Below are 19684 nucleotides of genomic sequence, written 5' to 3'. Positions count from 1 at the left end.
TTATATTATACACACACACACAGTTTTGGAGATGTGGTATGTAATTTATATTTAAAGCACATCTCCATTTGACTGGCCACATTTCAGGTGCTCAACAGCCTTGCGAGTCTGCTGGCCACCATGTCGGCCAGCACCTGACTACATCATGCCCACCAGGTCTTGGTGACAACAGAGATCGGTTGGGAGGGGCAGAACATATGAGAGGCATCTCATCTGCTACCAGCATCCTGCATGGCACCCAGTAGGTGCCTAGCGAATGTTTGCTGGACAGAATGACAGAGCCCTGCAGAGCGGATGCCTGGGTCCCTAAGCAGAGAGTCTGTTCTGCTTCAGGAAACCGAGTCTGTTCCCAGTTCTTAGCCAAGAGAGGAAATCCAGGTCTGCCTGCTGGGTCTCCTACTGTGGGCACTTTTCAAGGCCACCTCTCCCGTGCCTGGGGCACTTGGCCCAGCTGCTCCCTTAATGCAGGAAGATCACTTTGTACAACGTGCCCGGGAGCGGGAGGGAGGGAGGCCATCAGCCTTCATTGTACACAAACCTTTCATTTGGAAAAGCACCTCAAATGTGCCAATCCGCGTTGCTTCGCTTCATTTTTCAACATTCACGGGTCTAATTGCATTTATTTTCCTCGTCAAGACTGCAAAACAAGGGATAATTTAGTACACTACAGCCTACACTGGCTGGGTTTACAGCCACAACACTTCGAATCTGCCCTCAGAGGGGCTGGGTGGGTAAGTTGGGGGGTGGTCTTTTTAGCTGAGATCAACACGTTTGTTTGCAATAGGAAACTTGAGCCTAGCTACCCATCAAGGTCACAATCACAGTGACAACAACCAACCCCTAGAGAGACAGTGAGTCCTCAAATCATGTTCACCACTACTATCTAGACTGCTTTTTACAATAGACATGTATTCCCATTTCTATTTCACGGAAAAAGAGACTGAGGTTCAGAGATGTCCTCAGTCATACCAGGTGACAGTCTGGTGAAACATCAGAGCCAGGGCTCAAACATGGATACGTGTGATGGGAAAACCCTGTGCTCTGCCCACGGTGCCAGGTGGCGATGCTCACGTTCTGGCAAAGCCCGAGATCCCGCCACGGCGTGAGAAAAGGCCTGATGTGGTCTGGAACGTCTGCAAATCCCCAGAGCGTGCAACAGCTGGGACACCTGAGGTGACGTCCTTCCTGAGTCTACACTGCAGACCTGTGCTGACTTTCAGGGTCCACACCCTTGCGCAGGCCCAAGCACAGCTCTGGCTGCGACTATCCAGAAGGGAGGCTGGGAAAGCGCGGTCAAGCTCTGGGTTTGGGGATCGTTCTCCATGACGTCTACTTCCCCTCGAAAGCAGAAGCCAGCCCCACAGCGATGTCCAGACTTCAGGTCGCACTCATGAGTCAATGAGTAACTTCGTAACTGACCAACATGACCCAGCCCTAAAAGCTTGCAGATTCATTCAACTTATTTCCTGAGTAAGATGAAAGTAGTGGACATGTCTGTGGCGGCGAGACCCCCATTGCCTCTCTCACCCCCAAATTATAATAAATGGGTCATGGGCAGAGTAATGGGAAGAGCAGGTTTTGCCCTAAAGGATCTGAGTGGGGTAGGGGAGAGCACGTGAGCCTCAGATCTGAGTTTCAGACGCTTCAGTATAGCGTGGCCGCCCCGGGGCCCAGCCCCACAGAGAAGGGAGCTAGGAAGTCACTGCAGAATCTGAAGTGTTGGGAGCTGAAGTGGGTCCCGCCAGCCACATAGCCAAGGTCTCAAGTCTGCAGGGGACACCTCCCATCGCCCCTGCACCTGTCCCTTCCCTAAAGAGTCAGGACCCCGTCCCAAGCAAGGCCTGGCTATCATGACACTGGCAAGTGCGACCCTCTGGGCAGGCTCTCGCGCCCTAAGCCAGGGCTAAAATGGTCAGGATTGGCCACTTAGGGACCTGCAGCTGAACTTCTGCAAGCATGCTGGGACAAGGGACATCCAAGAGCTGCTTCGTGCTTCAAAGAAGGCCAGTTGGGGGTAACCTGTGTGTTAGCCACACCATCTAGTCTCTCTTCCCCAACACACACACCAGAGAGAAAGAGAGAGAGACTTAGTTCATCCCTGACAATTCCTTGGATTTTCCCTCAGCGGAGATAGGTTAACTCACCATCTGCACCGTGAGTCCCAGCAGAGACAGGGCGGTAAGGAGGCACAGGGGCCGACAGGACCTACCGTGGACCCATGGGCCAAGCATTTTGTCCTATGTTTTCATACATTATCTCATTTCATCTCTGCATTCTATAATCATATTACCTTCATTTTAGAGGTTAAAGAAAACCCTGAGCCATAAGGAAATTACACAGCTTTGCTCAAGGTCCTCCATGCATCTCTCTCTGGCCGGAAGTGTCCAGGAACTTGGCGTATGTGTACACGTCTAGTAGCCTTTCCTAAACTCAAAGAGAGAGGTGACAGAAGTTTCACTGCGAGTGCAGCAAAGTGGTCATTTAATTCGAGAAAATCACCTCTCTATTACCGCTTTCCATATTGCAAAGTCTAAAACAGCACTGTGTCTTGAAATCAGGATTGTAAAGCTGACGTTTTGCAGGCCATGGTCAAAATCAGCCAATTACTTCATTCAGCACGAGTCTTTAGTGCAGTCCTAATTATTGCCACTCCCCAGAAAAGAAAAATGAAATCTCTTCTCCAAAGGGTTACAGCGACAGGAGGGGCAGCTCTCTGGCTCGCCGTGCTCCGTCTGCTCCGGCCTCGGACAACACAACCCGCCTCGCTCTCACATGCACGCTCACGCTCCCTGCTCCTGTCCCGTGAAGCCCTGGCTACAGCCACGGAATGAACTTGGCGGTGGCAGAACCTGCCTCATAGAACCTGCATGCTGTTAGAGAAAAAAACTGTGGGGTGTGCTCCTTTTCCTGGGCCCTTCATTGTGCAAGGCCACTAGAGCCCAGAGAGGCCAAGCAACTTGTTCCACACCACACAGCAATATAGCAACACAGCAGACCCAGAACCCAGGCCTCCTGAGACCCCTGGGCACAGGGCTCTTAATTACCAAAACTTTGTACTTCGCCACCTCAGGCTTTGTTTTTTTAAGCCTGTTCCCCAGCAGCTTACCTCTAATTCACTCAGTATCTATTGAGGGGACCCTGGGGCCAGGACCAGTTTTAAGGAAGGAGGACAAATAGTTTTGAACGGAACGCTGATTCCTGACCCCATGGAGCATATATTTGATTGGGAGATGGATATTAACTGCAAAATGACAATACACTTCTTCTGCACTGAGCTCTCTAGATGCATGACCTGGGGCAGGGCCTGGGGGCGGGGGGCACAAGGGAACTATGAGACCTGGGTGATCCTCGAGGCAAAGAAAAGAACATGGAAGTCATGGAGACGAAAGAAAAGAAAAGCAGGTCGAGTTGAGGGGTGCAGGAAGGCAAACAACAGACCTGGAAAGAAGGGGCACCCCAGGGCTCAGATACTGTGGGGAAGGGACATGGATGGGACATGGGGCAGGTGCTTCTGGGAAAAGCAGACTTGCCCACACGCCATCTTTCTGAATGGGCTCCTTCCTTTCCTCCTCAGGCGGCCAGTCCTCTGCCCATCCCCCAGAGCGGGGAACTTCCAGTTCTGCCCTCTGCCCTCTGCTCTGATTACTCTCCTGGGGAAACCTGACCTCAGTCAAGAGGTTACCCAGCAGCCCAGGTCAGACTGCTAGTCACCTGTAGAACTGGCATTCCAACTCCCATTTGTGTCTTCCGTGTAAAAAGAGCACACCACCCTGAAAACAGTGTCTTAGTATTTTGCATCATCCCAACCCTTCTGAGCCCTTTCACACATCCCTGGGGCTGGAAGCCGAGAAACTACATCGCCCTTCCAACTGAGGTGAAAACACACAGCATGAAATTTATCAATCTTCACTACTCTTAAGCGTGCCCCCAGGAGTGTTAACTATACGCACACTGTTGTGTCACAGACCTGCAGCACTTCTTCATCTTGCAGATCTGAAACTCTGTAGCCACTGAGCAACTCCCCCTAGCTCACAGCAACCACCAATCTGCTTTCCGTTTCTAAGAGTTCAACCAATTTAGATACTTCATATAAGTCAAATCAGACAGTATTTGTCTTTGTGTGTCTGGCTTATTTCACTTAAAATGCCCTCAAGGTGCATCCATGCTATAGACTGTCAGAATGTCCTTCCTTCCTTCTTAAGGGTGTATATATATATACTTTTCTTTATCCATTCGTCTGGTCCTGGGACTTCTGAGCTGCTTCCACCTCTTGGCTAGTGCAAACATTACTGCCATCAACATAGACACACATATATCTCTTGAGGATCCTGCTTTTGGTTATTTTGGACATATACCCAGAAGTGGGATTGCTGGGTCATACAGCAATTCTTTTTTAAATTTTTTGAGGAAACCCCATATTGCTTTCCCTGGTTGTTCACAATGGTGATCTTTCTACCGCCAACAACAGTACACGAGGGCTTGGGTTTCTCCGCATCCTCGCCAATTCTTGTTATTTTCTGTTATTATTTTTACTGTTCTTAGTATTCCTATTATAATGGCCATCCTCATGGATGTGAGGTGCCATCCCATCGTGGTTTTCATTTGCATTTCTCTAACAACCGGGAGGGGGGGGTTACTGCACATCTTTTCATACGCCTGTTGGCCGTTTGTGTATCTTCTTCGCAGAAATGTCTATTCAAGTCTTTTGCCCATTTTTTAAATGAGGTTATTCGTTTCTTTTGCTGTTGAGTTTTGAGTTCTTTATTCATTTAGGCCAGGGGTAGTCACACTGTTTATACCTACCGCCCACTTTTGCATCTCTGTTAGTAGTAACGTTTTCTAACTGCCCACCGGTTCCACAGTAAAGGTGATTTATAAAGTAGGGAAGTCACTTTACTTCACAAAATTTATGAAGCAGAGTTACAGCAAGTTAAAGCATATAATAATAATCACTTACCAAGTACTTTATGTCAAATTTTCGCTACATTTGGCAGAATAAATCTTTATAAAACAACTTACTATAGTTAAATCTATTTTTATCTATACTTTGGTTGCTCCAGTACCACCCACCATGAAAGCTGGAACACCCCCTAGTGGGTGGCAGGGACCAGGCTGACCACCACTGGTTTAGGCTATAAACCCTTTAGCAGATACACGGTGTGTAACTATCTCCTTCCACTCCAGGGACTGCCTTTACACTGCTGTTCCCTTTGCTTCGCAGAAGTTTGTGACTTTGGTACAGTCCCTCCCACACGTCTCGTTTTGGCTTTTGTTGCCATATCAAAAAAAAAAAAAAAGAAAATTGCTGCCAAATCCAATGTCATAAAGCTTTTTCACTTATGTCTTTTTCTAGGAGTTTTATAGTTTCAGCCTCATGTTTAGGTATTTGATCCATTTTGAGTTCGTTTTTGTGGAAGGCATGGTGTATACTGAGCCAAACTTCAGTCTTTCCTGTGTGGATAAGGTTTTCGAGCGTGTTCCATTGAAGAGACTGTCTTTTCTGCGTTGTGGGGTCTTGGAACTCTTTCTGAAACTCATCTGACCGTATACAGAAGGGCTTCCAAAGGTTGTAGAAGCCTCTAGCGGCCTAGATTAAACATCTTCCTGATTGAAACACCCAAGGTGGCTTCTGTTTTCTTACTTAAAGCTCTAATGATAGACACATCATAACTTATATGTGTTAGCAGCTATAGTTCAGATTAGGCTCTGGTAAGCTAGGCATCTTATTCTAACCTTGGAAACTTCTGGACTTGTAAACAAAGGGTAGAGCACACTTTTGTTTGTCCAGAGCTTTTAGAAGTCACTTCGCTGATGACAAGAAATGCTTTGGATTCTGAGAAAGTGACAGCTGGGTTTTCTTAATGATGAACACAAGAAAGAAAGCAATTTTAAAAGAAATTGCCAGCCTCGAGGGAAGCTTTAAAAACAGTTCGGGAAAGTAACTGTTGCTTTCCAAAGCGGAAGTGCAGCGGTGTGAGCGCAGAGCGCAGCAGCGAAACGGGGTGTAGAAACTACTAATGGGCGTTTTACATCCCTCTCTCCACACTAAGTCTTCAAAGTCTGGTGTGCATGTTACACACACGGGACGAGCCACATTTCAGGTGCTCAAAGGGGACTGAAAATAGATTATGAAATTTTCCAGATTACTGGACCCTATTTTACAGACTCACGCATGCCATCTAATTTTTTTTTACTGAATTAAAAAAAAATACTATACTTGTACTAAACTACAATCTTCTTTTCTTATTCAATCTTCCCTATTTGTCATTCAGATTCAAATTACTGTAGTATTTAAAGCATAAAGAAAACCTGTTTCCTCATTCATGACAATACAATCTATATTTTCAAAAAACCAAGGGGGTTCACTTGGCAGAGTCCTCGCCCCCTGGAACGGCAGCCAAATGAGATGACTCGTCCACGGACACGCCACCCACCGCACTGGCCGCCATCACTCTGAGTGTGAGGATTCCCGGCAACCTCTTCCGCCCGGCTGTCCCGGGTGTGGCTGAGGTGGAACAGCAGAAGTCACGAGGGAAGGCCTGGTTGCTGTCCGCGCTGTCCAGGGAGACGTCTCCGAGGCATGGCTGCCTCCGCGGGCTCCTGGTGTCTGCATTGCAGGGGCCGCTAACGGGCTTCATCAATTCAATCACCTGATCGGGATGGTCAGCCCTCAGTACTAGACCCACTAGATCCGGAGCGTTCCCTTCATTTCCCCAGGAGGATGGCCCCATAAAACGTCTTCAGGCAACTCTAATACCCAAAATGTTCAGGGTGTAGAGAAATTAGTCAGATGTCGACTCCCCGGTGCCTAAGGTGTGATTTAATTACACAAACGTATTTGAAGTCACGGGTTTCATTAAGATAACATTATGTGAAAAACTAGATACAGGGTCATAGCACAGACTCTGGAGCCAGACTGCCTGGGTTCAAGTACTACTAATTTGGGAGTAAATTTAACTCACATTGGGGCCTCGGTTTCCTCATCCGTAAAACAGGAGTGCTAACAATACCCAGCGCTGTTGACGCAGCAAATGAGTTAGACGCATGTAAAGCCCCTAGAAGGCTCTCCAGTAAATAGCACACACATGTTCGGTTAAAAAATAGCGGTTTCGTGTCCATCGCCATGTATGATATAGTCTTCTATTCAGACTCGTCACCTGCACCATTGACAGCCGGGTCCGCCACAAAGGACGGGTCTGCATCGCCGTTAACTCTAATTACACTATTCGGATACAACACTCTCTGAAAGCAGGTTTGATGTCTCAGAAAAACCGAACATCAAGGCCAGCATCCGTGTGAGTATTAGAACCGACGAGTCTGCCCATTTATTTGACAGATGTGTGTGTTCTGATCTGGCCACAAAGAGCCTCCGTTGCTTTTCCAAGCCATCTTTGCTGCTCGTCATTATTTGATCATACCCTCCGGAATCAGAGTCAAATGGTCTTCAATTTCTTGTCTTTTCTTCCCCTATCAACACTGTTATCGCTGTGCACATCCCAGACTAGCATTGATTGGGGTCACGGCAGGCTAATGTCGTTTCCTCAATGAATTCTGGAGTTCAAAGTATACAAGAGAGCTTCCCGTTATACGAGATGTTTTGTAAGAACATTTCCAAGAGCTGTTTTGGAGACGAAAACCTCGCCTTTCATTTGGGCGTGTGGGGTAGGGTTTGAAGGCCACTGTTTCTTCTCCCACTGCCATCTGTTGGGTGTTGGTTCAATAAACCAGGCTGCATCCATCCAGCGGAGGACCATGAGGCCCTGGGAGGTGAAAACCAGATCTAAGCACAGTGGCAGAAAGAGACCAGTGACACAAGTCTGGGCACCACCATCCTACTCATCGTCTGAAATCTTAGGAGGCACTAGACAGAGGTGGTCAAGAGCACAGACTCTGGACCCAGACTTCCTACAGCAAATCCTGGCTCCACCATATGCTCACCATGACCTTGGGCAAGTAGTTCAAGCTTTCTGTGCCTCCAGATCCCCAATTTGTAAAACGTAGACAATTATATCTATGTCAGATTACTGTTGTGAGGATTAAATAAGTTAAATATTTTATCCCCGTCAGATAACTTAGGGGATTACCTGCTACTTAATAGGCACCACATAAATATTGCTTCCTCACTATTATTGATAATATTATCACATACATATATCCTCTCTATCTCCCTCCCCTGCCTCCCTCCTCTTCCCCTCTCTCTCTCTCTCTCTCTCTCTCTCTCTCTCTCTCTCGGTATACATCAGTCTGTTAATAGCAATATTGGAGGAAACTGAGATGGAGCTAGAGAAAGTAAACCTACATGTACAAACTCAGCATTCCTTTAAGAATAAATATGTCATGTTTAACCATTAAAAAGGGAAGAGAAAAATGTATGCACTCAACAGTGGTTAAATGGAAACATAAGAGCTTACAGCTTCAAGACAAACCCATAATAATATCCGTCGTGATGAAGGGTGCTTGAAGGCCCGTAGGTCCAGATCAGTTTAATGTGAGCATTACGGTACAGAAAACAGGAGGTCAGTTTTCGGACACGTCACCTTTTTCCAAAGGGGAGCCTCTGACCACCAGCAGATCTACACTTGTGAGAGTGTGCCAGGCCCCAGGGAAGAGGCAGCAGTGAGACCCAAAGTCCCTTTATTTGTCCCAAGCATCAACTACAGAGTAGAAGAGCCCAGACCAGCCAGGCCCTGGGACCAAATGGCTCATCCAGACCACAACATCATCAAGCTCAGAGGAGGTGCTGGAGGTATGAAAGCCACAGATGTCCCAGATCCAGTAAAAATGCCAAAGAAAGTAGAAGTTTCTCTGGAATTCTCCCCTAAAATTTCATGGCATCATTTTCTCCTTGACTTTCCTAACATTAATCTAGTCCATACATAGACCGTCTGCCCTGTTCTAAGCCCTATATAGGCCAGAGAACTCAGCCATGAAGCTGCCCGTGCCCCTGAGTGGCTCACGGCACTAGTGGGGGGGTCAGAGAAGACAGGTTGTAAAGAACTCAGCCACGGAAGCACAGAGGGGAGGCAGCAAGTGCTGTGGGGAAGAGTCAGGGAGGGCCTGCTGGAGGAGGTGACAGCCGCGCAGGGCTTTGAAACAGGAGAAAGGGGGGCAGGAGGTGCCTTTTAGCCAGAGGGGTCAGCAAGCACAAAGCATGACATCGTGACCTGCGGGGTTTGTGGGTAAAAACAAGAGAAATCAGGCATGACTATCTTTCTCAAAAAGAGGAAATGTTCTAGAACAGTGGTTCTCAACCTTTCTAATGCCGTGACCCCGCAATACAGTTCCTCATGTTGCGGTGACCCCAAACCAAAAAATAATTTTGGTGGCTACTTCATAACTGTAATTTTGCTACAGTTATGATTTGGAATGTAAATACCTGATATGCATTATGTATTTTCCGATGGCTTTAGGCGACCCTGCTGGGGTCGCGACCCACAGGTTGAGAACCGCTGTTCTAGAAGAATATTGGAAGGCTCGTCATCAGCAGGAAGCCAGAGGATCGGGCCTCAGAACCAAGTAGAAATGAAGGCGTTTGTGGGGAACCAAGAAGCAGAGAGCAACCTCTTTTAGTACCACCTCCCAGGGCCCGACACCACCCTTCAGCCGGACACCCTGCCGCACTAGCCTCTGGCCACCGGCTCACTCTGTCTAAGTGGGTAGCCCTGCGCAGGAGGCCCCACTACTTAAGAGCGCTCTGGTGTGCGTTCTAACGTAGGAAAAGGTGATGCGGTCGGGGTGCCGATGTGTGGCCAACCCAGTAGTAGCCCCCTGGGGCCGCCATGACAAACTACCTCCAAGACAAGAGCAACTTAGCCTTTCGAGTTCCAGAGTCTAGGAGTCTGAGTCAGGGTGTTGACGGGGGTGCGCTCCTTCCGTAGGCTCTAGGAAGAACCCTTGCTTGCAACTTCTGGCTTCTGGTGCCTGTTGGCAATTCAGCGTTCCTTCGCTGAAAGATGCATCGCTCCAAGCCTGCCTGGGTCTTCTCACATGACCTACCCTGGGTGTCTGTGTGCCTCTTCTCCGTCACTGGCCATACTGGGTGAGGGCCCAGGATGACCAGCGTGACCTCCTCATCATTTGATTACATCTATCAACACCTAATTTCCAAATAAAGTCACACTCACAGGGGTTGGGGGTTAAGGCTTCATTCAGCCTATCTCTTTGGGGAACACAATTAAACGCACAGCACACCCCACACACCTCTAGAAAGATCAGCAATTAGAGCAAAGCAGGAACACACGGCCAAGGCTGCAGGGGCAGGCGGGAAAAGCCCAGGACCCCGCTGGGCACCATGCCCGCTTCCATGGCAGGCTGACCGGTGGAAATGTTCCCGTCTATGTGTGTACCTGCCCGTGTCTCTGTTCTTTCTGGACTCTTCCCAAAACCTGCCCCTTCCCGTCAGATAACCAGCTAAGATGGTATTGCTCTGCTCCAGACATGTTTGCTGGTGACGAGAAGCTGCCCGGTGTTTCCTACGTTTAAACTTACTGAAGAGATTAGGGGGTGGGTCCCAGGGAGGCTGAGCCAGGACGGGTGTGCCTGCAGGGGCTAAGAGGGAGAGCGGAGAAGCGCTCCCACACCGGGGAGGGGAGGACACGGGTCTGATGGTCCCACACTGCTCAGCGGCAGTAGCCCAGGAGGGCCAGGCACCAGAGGGGCTGCTGGGTGATGCACCTGGGCTGGTGGGACCTGGGACAAGGCCTCCAGGCCTGGGAAAGAGGCAGCAGAATGACGAGATCCAAAGGAACCACAGGAACTGTGACAGTGAGCTTCTCAGAGAAAACCACAGGGGCCTGCCCACGTCCCCAGGACATCTGTCAACCCCTAGGTGTGTGTGTGTGGGGGGGGGCATGATGACTGAAAATACCTAACTCCGAGGAGGTTCAGGGTCAGATTCAAGTTGATGTAAATGCAGCACTTCTTGGGCACCTGGTTTTCAGCCCGGTTTTCATTCCAACACCGACAGTAATGTCCTACAAGCGCTGGCGGGAACTAAGAGGAACCGTCCCAAGCCTCAGTTCCTCTGGCTCCAGCCCCTTTGAAATGACACTTCCAGCACTTCCCGCTCCGTTCAGTCCGCCCGAGACCCTCCTGCTGCGCCCTGGGCTGGACCTCAGGGTGGACACGTGCAAACCCACACCAGGATGGGGATGGGGAAGGCAGACCTAGGAACAGCGGTGGCTTCCATCAGCTCCAGGGAGAAGAGAGAGGGCCGGAGAGGAGGTCTGTGGGTGTAGCGACCCCCACTCCTCTGTGACGGCCCCGATAAAGATGAGGTGTGGGGGAGAACCAGGTCTGAAGCCTGGAGAGCCAGCGATGACAGCACACCACGAGGGTTGTGTGTGTGACACCGAATTCCCAGAGCCCGGATGGAGGCGGAGCTCGGGCCCTCAGGGCAGCACGTGTCCCGGGTATGGAAAAGTCTCTTGAGGCCCATCGGGGACTCATGGCAGAACTCCTGTTGGAAGGGTCAGCTGTGTCACCAGCATGGTGACAGGTGAGCTTGAAGGAGGGCACAAGGTTCTAAGGTGGACTTAGACTGTAAGAGCGGACAGGAATCTAGGGGGACCAGCACCAATTAAGCCTCATTATGTGCGGACACTTCACGCTCGCATTTAACTCCTACAGTGGTTCCCACGGTAAAAATGAGGAAACAGGGGCCGAGGGATTAAGGCCTCAGAGGCACTTGGCTATGGCTGAGTTTAGAAGGATCTGGCCTGTAAACATGTCTGCGATGAGGACTTTGAAAGCGAAGAACAGCATGAGCTGTGGTGGTGCAGTGGATAAAGTGTCAACCTGGAACACTGAGGTCACCAGTTCAAAACCCTGGGCTTGTCTGGTCAAGGCGCATACGAGAAGCAACTACTATGAGTTGATGCTTCCCATTCCTCTCTCCCTTCTCTCTCTCTCTCTCTCTCCTCTCTAGAATGAATAAATTTTTTTTTAAAAAAAGCAAAAAATAGAATGCTATGAGTGAGAACAATGAGGGAGCCTTTCTTTAGATAGACAATGAGGGCCGATCTCCCTGAAAAAGGGACACTTGAGCTGAGACCTGAAGAAATCAGCCAAGTTAAGAGCGGAGAATACGTCCGATGAGCGGAAACAGCATATGCAAAGGCCCTGAGGCAGGAAAGAATCTGAGATGTCAAAGGAACTAAAATACAACCACTGTGAGTGTGTCCAGAGCATTTGGAGAGAGAAGAAAGGGGGCTCAGAAAAGATACTAGGTCATACAGGACCATGCAGGCCACAGCAAGGAGTCCAAATTTTGTCCTATGTGCCAGGGGAAGCCACCAGAGGGACAGGTGCCAAAGTGACATGGTCTGATTCACCCAGAGTCCAACACAGAGCTTGTCAACAGAGAAGCAGGTCAGTAAAAGGTGATGAAACATCTGAATAAATAGACTCAAACTCAATTTCCAAAGGGACGGAAACTGCTGGCTTTGCAGAAGGAAAAGCGAAGATTGCAGCCTTTGCCCAGGAGAAGAACAAACAACTGCGCCTAATCCAAACTGGCTTTCACGCCTCTCTGCCTACGGCGCACGCAGAGCCGCCTGGAACCCACAGGCCCATCATGACAGAGTAATTTCAGTGATCATTATCAAATGCCTCTATTTAGAAGAGCTCAGATTGTATTAGCACAATCCAATATTTAGGAAATGACACTCGGTCGTAATGAGCGGAAGGGAAAAGGAAAATGAGAAGCCGGCACTGTCCCTTTCGGGGAGAGACAGCGGCACGGTGGCGGAAGCAGCAACGCCACGCGGCTCCTCAGAACCTTGGTTTTCCGATCTGTAAAACGGGAAGGATGGTAACAGGGTTAAAAATGTGCCATCAGTTAACAGGGGCCTGAAGGCATTTAATCATGCCTACCATTCATTCCTTCATTGAGGAAAACACCCAACGAAGACTATTTGGCCATCTCTATGCATCGATCCAACAAAAACAGTAGATAGTACATGCCATCCATGTTCACTATTCTGAGCACTGGAGACAGAGCTAGGAACAAGGCTGCCATGGTCCCTGTCCACATGGAACTTCTCATCTGGGGGTAAAACACGCATTGAACAGACAGCATCCACTGGGGTGCATGTTACTGAGGAAAAGCGCAGGGTGTGACGGGAAACAGAGACAGGGTGCTGGCCCCGGCTGGGCCATCCAGGGCACAGGGAAGTGGGGTGTCAGCTGAGATAAGAAGGGGGAGTACAAGAGAACGAGGTGGAAGAAAAGGTTTCATGAAGGGCGCTGATCTTATGTGAGTTTCTGAGACAGAAAAGGGACATTCCGGAAACTGACAGAAGTCAGTGTGAAGTGAGCAAGGGGGGGAGGAGGGGGGCATGGGACATGGGGACAATAAAGGGAAAAGGTAACACGAACAGGTCCCTTTTCCAGAACAATAGTTTTGGCTTCTGTGTGGAGAGAGGATTCAAGTCCAAAGAGGAAGCCAAGAAGCCTGGTAGAAAATCTCCCCGTTACCCAGGCGGGTGCGGATGGCAGTGTGTGCCAGGCAGAGACGGAGAGACGGGAGCGGACCTGAGATGAACTCGGGAGGCAAAGTGGCAGGACCAAGTGATCGACAGGAAGAGGGGCAAAGTGAGGGAAGAGAGAAGTGTGACCCCCGGGGGCCAGAACCAGCACCACAGTGGACACGTGGCCTCCCCTGAGACAAGGAGCTAGAGCAGCGATTCTCCACCTTCCTAACGCCGTGACCCCGCAATACAGTTCCTCATGTTGCGGTGACCCCAAACCAAAAAATAATTTTGGTGGCTACTTCATAACTGTAATTTTGCTACAGTTATGATTCGGAATGTAAATACCTGACATGCATTATGTATTTTCCGATGGCTTTAGGCAACCCCGCCGGGGTTGAGAACCGCTGAACTAGAGGGTGAGCAGAAGGGGAAGAAGAATGAATGAACTGAGGGTTAAGTTTTGCAGATATTGAGTTCAGAGAGCCACAAGAGCCTAGGGGGGCTTGAGGTGGGCTAACGAGGAGCAGAAGGAGCATGTAAAACATACACACACGTGCACGCATGCACACACGTACACACATGCATGCAGGCATGCAGGCATGCATGCACAGACACTGTAAGATCTGGTTTTATTGGCCAACCTCAAAGACAGACACACAGAGCAGAGCAAATGTGGTAGTTTCAGCACAGGTTGTCTGGATCCTCGGGGTCCCTAGTAGGCTGAGTATTTCTATCATTTAAACCAGTGATAGTCAACCTGGTCCCTACCGCCCACTAGGGGGCACTCCAGCTTTCATGGCGGGCGGGAGCGGAGCAACCAAAGTATAAATAAAGAGATAGATTTAACTATAGTAAGTTGTTTCATAAAGATTTATTCTGCCAAACTTAGCGAAAATCCGACATAAAGTACTTGGTAAGTAATTATTATTATATGCTTTAACTCGCTGTAACTCTGCTTTATAAATTTTATAAAGTAAAGTTACTTTCCTACTTTATAAATCACCATTCCTGTGGAACCAGTGAGCAGTTAGAAAACTTTACTACTAACAGAGATACAAAAGCGGGTGGTAGGTATAAAAAGGTTGACTACCCCTGGTTTAAACCAAGACATTTTGGGAGTAAACATTATAATGAAGCAACAGGCACCGAGGTTGTCCCATGGTCACCTGACTCACGGGTGTGTGTAGTCGCTGACTCTGCTCATGCAAAGTAAGATCCTACCAGATCTGAAAAGCTCAATTTTGTACCGCAGGACATCTTTATTATACCTGGGGCTCATGTCTACATTCAGAAGAAACTTATCGAAACAATCTACACCCTTCAAGGAAACTGTATAGAGCCATCCAGTGGCTTTCCGCCTTGGAGCCAAACTTCAAGTCAATGAGGCCACAAAGACCATAAGCTCACCTAGACATCTCTGAGCATCTTCTCTGTCTTAAGTGACATCGTGGGAAATCCCTCCCCCCCCCCCGAATCAGCTGAGAAGACACGGCACAGTGGGTTCTGCGGGTCTAGAGTTCAAAAGAGATGTCTGGTGACCACTGATGCCCAAAGTGAGTGGGCATCATCCAATCGCTTGGGGGCCCAAATAGAACAAAGGGCAGGAGGCTGAGATGTGCATCCCCGGACATCAGTGCTTCAGGTTCTCGGGCTTTCAGCCTCAGTTCAGGGCTCACATCGTCACCCCCACCCCACCCCAATCCTCAGGCCGTCTGACTCGGGCTGAATTCCACCACCAGCCTTCCTGGTTCTCCAGCTCACAGAGGGCATAGAGATCATGGTTCCTTCGTCGTAACCATGCGAGCCAATTCCTATAGTAAATCTCCTCTTATAGGTATCACCGTGTCTATCCGGATTCCCCGGAGCACCCTCAGACACATTCAGAGAGTACAGAACGCGCCTGAAGAGCTCCACTGTTTAACGGCCAGAGTGAGCTGACACAGCAGCCTGAGAAAGTGCACCACGAGGGCTGGTAAAAAGCCAAGACGGTGAGTGGGTCAGAGACAGCCCTCGGCCGGGGAGGAGCCGCAGAGGGCGACCTCCTTTCTCCAAAAACCCACTGCCCCGACAAGTGCGCCGAGGATCACACTAATACAAAGAGGTGATCTCGAAGTCCTCAGCCCTGCTGTTCTTCCTGGCTTACGTGATCCACTCACCCGGGCACACGGCGGCACCCTAAGTGTGTTCTCCCTGAGCACACCGCCTCCGGGTGTGCCTCTTCTGGGACACATCTCGCCGGCTGGCCCCACGCAGGTAACCATTGAGAGTGCACAGTAGGGCTTCAGCCCCATTGGTTAGGGATCAGCCTGGTATTCAGGATGCCTGAGCGTTAACTTTATAAGTCACAGCCTCACTGTGGAAGTTTCCCTATGTATAGACAAGCTGTGTCCATCTTGCCAGAAAGAAGAAAAACAACATGACCTCAGATCATTCAGACGCTCTTTCTTCTCCAGAAATCCCGCTCTCGTTAGGTTCCCAAGCAAAATCCCACGATGCCCTACTTGGAGCTAAAAGCTTAGCATCTCGAAGCTTAAAAAACCCCGAAAGGTCCCTGAACCCAGGTAATATGTGATTCTGACCCCATTCTTAAGAATTTACTCAGCCTTGCTTTGCATACCTCTGGGGATGGGGAACTTACTACCAACAAAGTTATGCATTGCCCTCTCAGACAACTTAACCTATAAGACAGTTCTTTCCCCCAAGCCATCATAAAAGATGCCATCCCCATCATAGCGCCCGAACTCAGTGGGTCACTTACCTGTGGGCACAGCTGGGTCCAGCATTGGTTTCTCCCACGTGTTAATCTGCTCCCAGGTAAACCCATTGGTCCCCAGGGCCACGCTATAACCACAGTTGCTGTAGTGCTCATCAAAGGAACAGCCACCTGCCAACAAAAGAGAGATGGGTAAATACAGCCTCGTGCCTGGGGCTCGGTTTGTTACCCCAGTCTCATCGCTTCTTCATCTACAGCTTTGAATTTTAAACTCAGGAGAAGATTAAAGAAAAAAAAAAAAAAAGGCAAGCAAATTAGATTTTTATATTTGCTTCGGTGCTCTCGAAAAAGGCACCGGCACCTGCAGGCAACCCCCCCCCCCACATCCCCTATTTTAAAAAGTTAATAAGGCTAGTTACATGGATTTTAATCTTCCTCCCTGAGAATGTAAACAGCAGTGCCTCACTCTAAGTAGGAAGAGATGAATGCCGGGGCACGCCTCTAACTGCTCCCTGCGGCACGCAGGGATGCCGCGAGCCAGCGGACGGCGCTGGCTACCGAGTCCAGCAGAACCAGACACAGATCCCGGCTCGGCAAAGCCGGCTCAACCCCCACTGTGGTCTGGGTACCGGTCTCTTCACCTGCGATATGGAGGGAAAGGTCCGCCCGACGAAATGTCACGAGGATTAAACGGAATCCTGTTTGAAAAGTAATCAGCACAGAACAAGTTCTTAACATCCACCTGCTCTCCTCAAAGGGCAATTTTGTGGAAAAAAAATCATTTCCACAAAGTAAAAATCAAATTTGTGAAGAATTAGACAATCAGGCACCTGGCAGGTAATAAAGTCAACGCTGACAGTGTCTAAAGCTTTTGCTTTTCACATCTAAGCCATCCACCAGCAGTTTGCAATAAGCTGTGTCGATTCGATTTTGACAAGAAGTTACTCAGCATCTGCTATGGGCTGTAAAGGCCCTCCAGGTAACACTGGGAATGCTGGTCCGTCCAGAGGAACGGGAGGAGGTGACCCGTGAGGCTGTGAAGGATGCGTGCATCGCCAGGGATGGGGAGCAGGAGGAAGGACATCTAGGTGAGCTGGCCGGATGCACAGTGGCAACACCTGGACCGAGTTCTCCAGCGAGCTCCGGACTGGCTCCCGGACTCACACCGTGGTCCAGCTTTTCCACTGCCCCTTTCTTGTCTCCGAGATGCTCGGATACCATCGCGTCCCCATAAGCACCCATTAGGTCCCTGTCACACATCCAAACGCGGTGCCGCTTGATGTACAGAAACCGGTTCCCGTGACCCCTGCCTGTGTCTGCATTCTCAGGTAACGTCACCACCGTCTCCATCAGCTACCCCCTCTCGGCCCCCCATGCAAGGGATTCCCTCTGTGTAGTGGGGGTGGAAGTCCTGTCGACACAGTCAATACAGAACCTGACCACAACACCGCTAGAGAAAACCTGTGCTGTCAAAGCTGTCTCCACCTTCCTCTGCTGCTGGGGACGGGAGCCCAGAAGACGGGCCTTTGGCACCCCAGTGAGTCTCGGGCTGGGCGGAGGAGGGCTGATCTTCTTTTGGTAGTGCGGGGGTTGGGAAGTGAGTTGAGTATTATTTTAAGTGCTTTACACTTAAAAACAACAGAAATATGGAGTGTGTTATGCAGAGAGCTAGAGAGAGAAGGAAAGGAGAGGGAGGGAGAGAGAGGTCCAAGAAACACCAGGCAAAGCAGACACCTGCAGAAGGTGATGGCCCGTGTGACATTTCCCGTGGTGCACTGGTAGGAACTAAAATATCTATCTGCTTTCATCTGTTCATTCAGTAACTCATCAATTACTTCATTGAGCATTGAGCACAGACCCAGCAGAGTACGGGGTCCTCGCCACACGGCGGTTTACAAAAGAGGCACGCTATTGCCGGGCAGTCAGACCGACAGGAAACCGATAAGAAATCACGGGCTTCGGCACGTGCTAGGAAGGCTGCTACGGGAGGGGTGAGAGACTGCTGAGTCGGAACGGCCCAGGGAGCCCGCGTGACCAGGAGTTGGAAACAGGGCCTGGTCTGGCCCCGCAACATCCCTGCCCTTCACACAGCTCCTCTGTGCGACCACCACATGTGGCTGGTGCTTTGGGGAACCGAGGGAAGAAGGGAAATGACCAGTGTGCGTTGATGTGGGTCAGCAGGTGAGGCTGGGAGGCCCAGGAGACCAGAGGTAAGGTCAGGGGCAGGTGACAGAGGAGATTTTGTCCCAGAGACAGCGAGGAAGGATGACCTTTGACAGGCAAGGCGGGAGGTGGTGGTCAACCGGCCTCTGTGAGACAGTAGCATGGGCACAGCTCTGGCACAGAGCAGGGGCTTCATAAACACTGAATGAATGAACCAATAAATGTTAATGGGATGCCTGACACAGGCCAGGTACACACAGGGAATCGTGAGCCCCCGTGCCCCAGTTCGACCCGCTCTTCCAAGTCCCACAACTGCCACTTGAACCTAGAATAAGCTCCTTCCCCATGCCGCCTGCCTGACAAATTCCCAACGATACTCCCAAATCACTCCTATAAACCTTCTCTGACCAGAACAGCGGAGCGAGTGCCCCAGATAGGAAAACACTGCATTTAAAATTTTAACAACGTAGCAGCAGCCGCTGCACTAGCTCTAAGAGGGTCAATCTCCTTTCCCTAAACTGTCATCGCCCTGCGGGAGCCCAGCCTGCGGGCGACAGATGAATCAGGTCAACGGAGTCGACAGCAGCTCCCACTGCTGCGCACTGGGACTGCTAAGCAAGGGCAGCCTGCAGCACCTCCAGCGTCCCTGGGAACCGCGACTGAGAACCTATCCCAGCTGAGATCAGCAACCGGGGGCTAGAGACGGAAAGGATGGCCAAGACTGTGCTATGTGTACAGCACGCTGCTTGGGTCTTCGCCCTTGTGTATACAAGGGCGCCGTGTTTCCAGGCCACCGTACAGCTGAAGAAGACCGCGTGACAAGCCGTGGAAATACATAACAGAGTGATATCCACATTTGCAGAACTAGACCACAAAAATATTCCTTATAAGCATCCCTTTTCACCTGCCCAGGCTGTGAGCACCTTCCAAGCTATTGTTGAAGGTGGTGGCAATCAAAGGAAGAAAGATTATTTAGGCCCTTGGCTGGCTGGCTCAGTGGTAGAGCATCAGCCCGGTGTGTGGATGTCCCAGGTTCGATTCCTGGTCAGGGTACACAGGAGAAGCGCCCATCTGCTTCTCCACCCCTCCCCCCTCTCACTTCTCTCTCTCTCTCTCTCTCCTTCCCCTCCTGTAGCCATGGTTTGATTGGAGCAAGTTGGCTCCAGGTGCTGAGGACGGACGGCTCCACGGGCTCTGCCTAGGTGCTGGAAGAGCTCAGTTGCTGAGCAACGAAGCGATGCCCCAGCTGGGCAGAGCATCGCCCCCTAGTGGGCTTGCCTGGCGAATCCTGGTTGGGACTCATGCAGGAGTCTGTCTCTGCCTCCCCTCCTCTCAC

The 19684-nt window shown here is 50.1% G+C and overlaps 1 protein-coding gene across 13 annotated transcripts in view; it reads right to left on the bottom strand.

The window, feature by feature from the left end:
• PTPRT (protein tyrosine phosphatase receptor type T) overlaps positions 1-19684 on the bottom strand; it is a 956692-nt gene that overhangs the window by 668505 nt on the left and 268503 nt on the right. For all 13 annotated transcript variants that reach the window (XM_066235857.1, XM_066235861.1, XM_066235858.1 and 10 more), the window contains exon 2: positions 16231-16356. In XM_066235857.1, the coding sequence (XP_066091954.1) occupies positions 16231-16356 (126 nt within the window). The remainder of the gene's footprint in view (positions 1-16230; positions 16357-19684) is intronic.

The sequence above is a fragment of the Saccopteryx bilineata genome, chromosome 6 (genome assembly GCF_036850765.1).
Source record: "Saccopteryx bilineata isolate mSacBil1 chromosome 6, mSacBil1_pri_phased_curated, whole genome shotgun sequence".
Classification (NCBI taxonomy): Eukaryota; Metazoa; Chordata; class Mammalia; order Chiroptera; family Emballonuridae; genus Saccopteryx; species Saccopteryx bilineata.
This window is presented reverse-complemented; position numbering and strand designations above follow the sequence as displayed.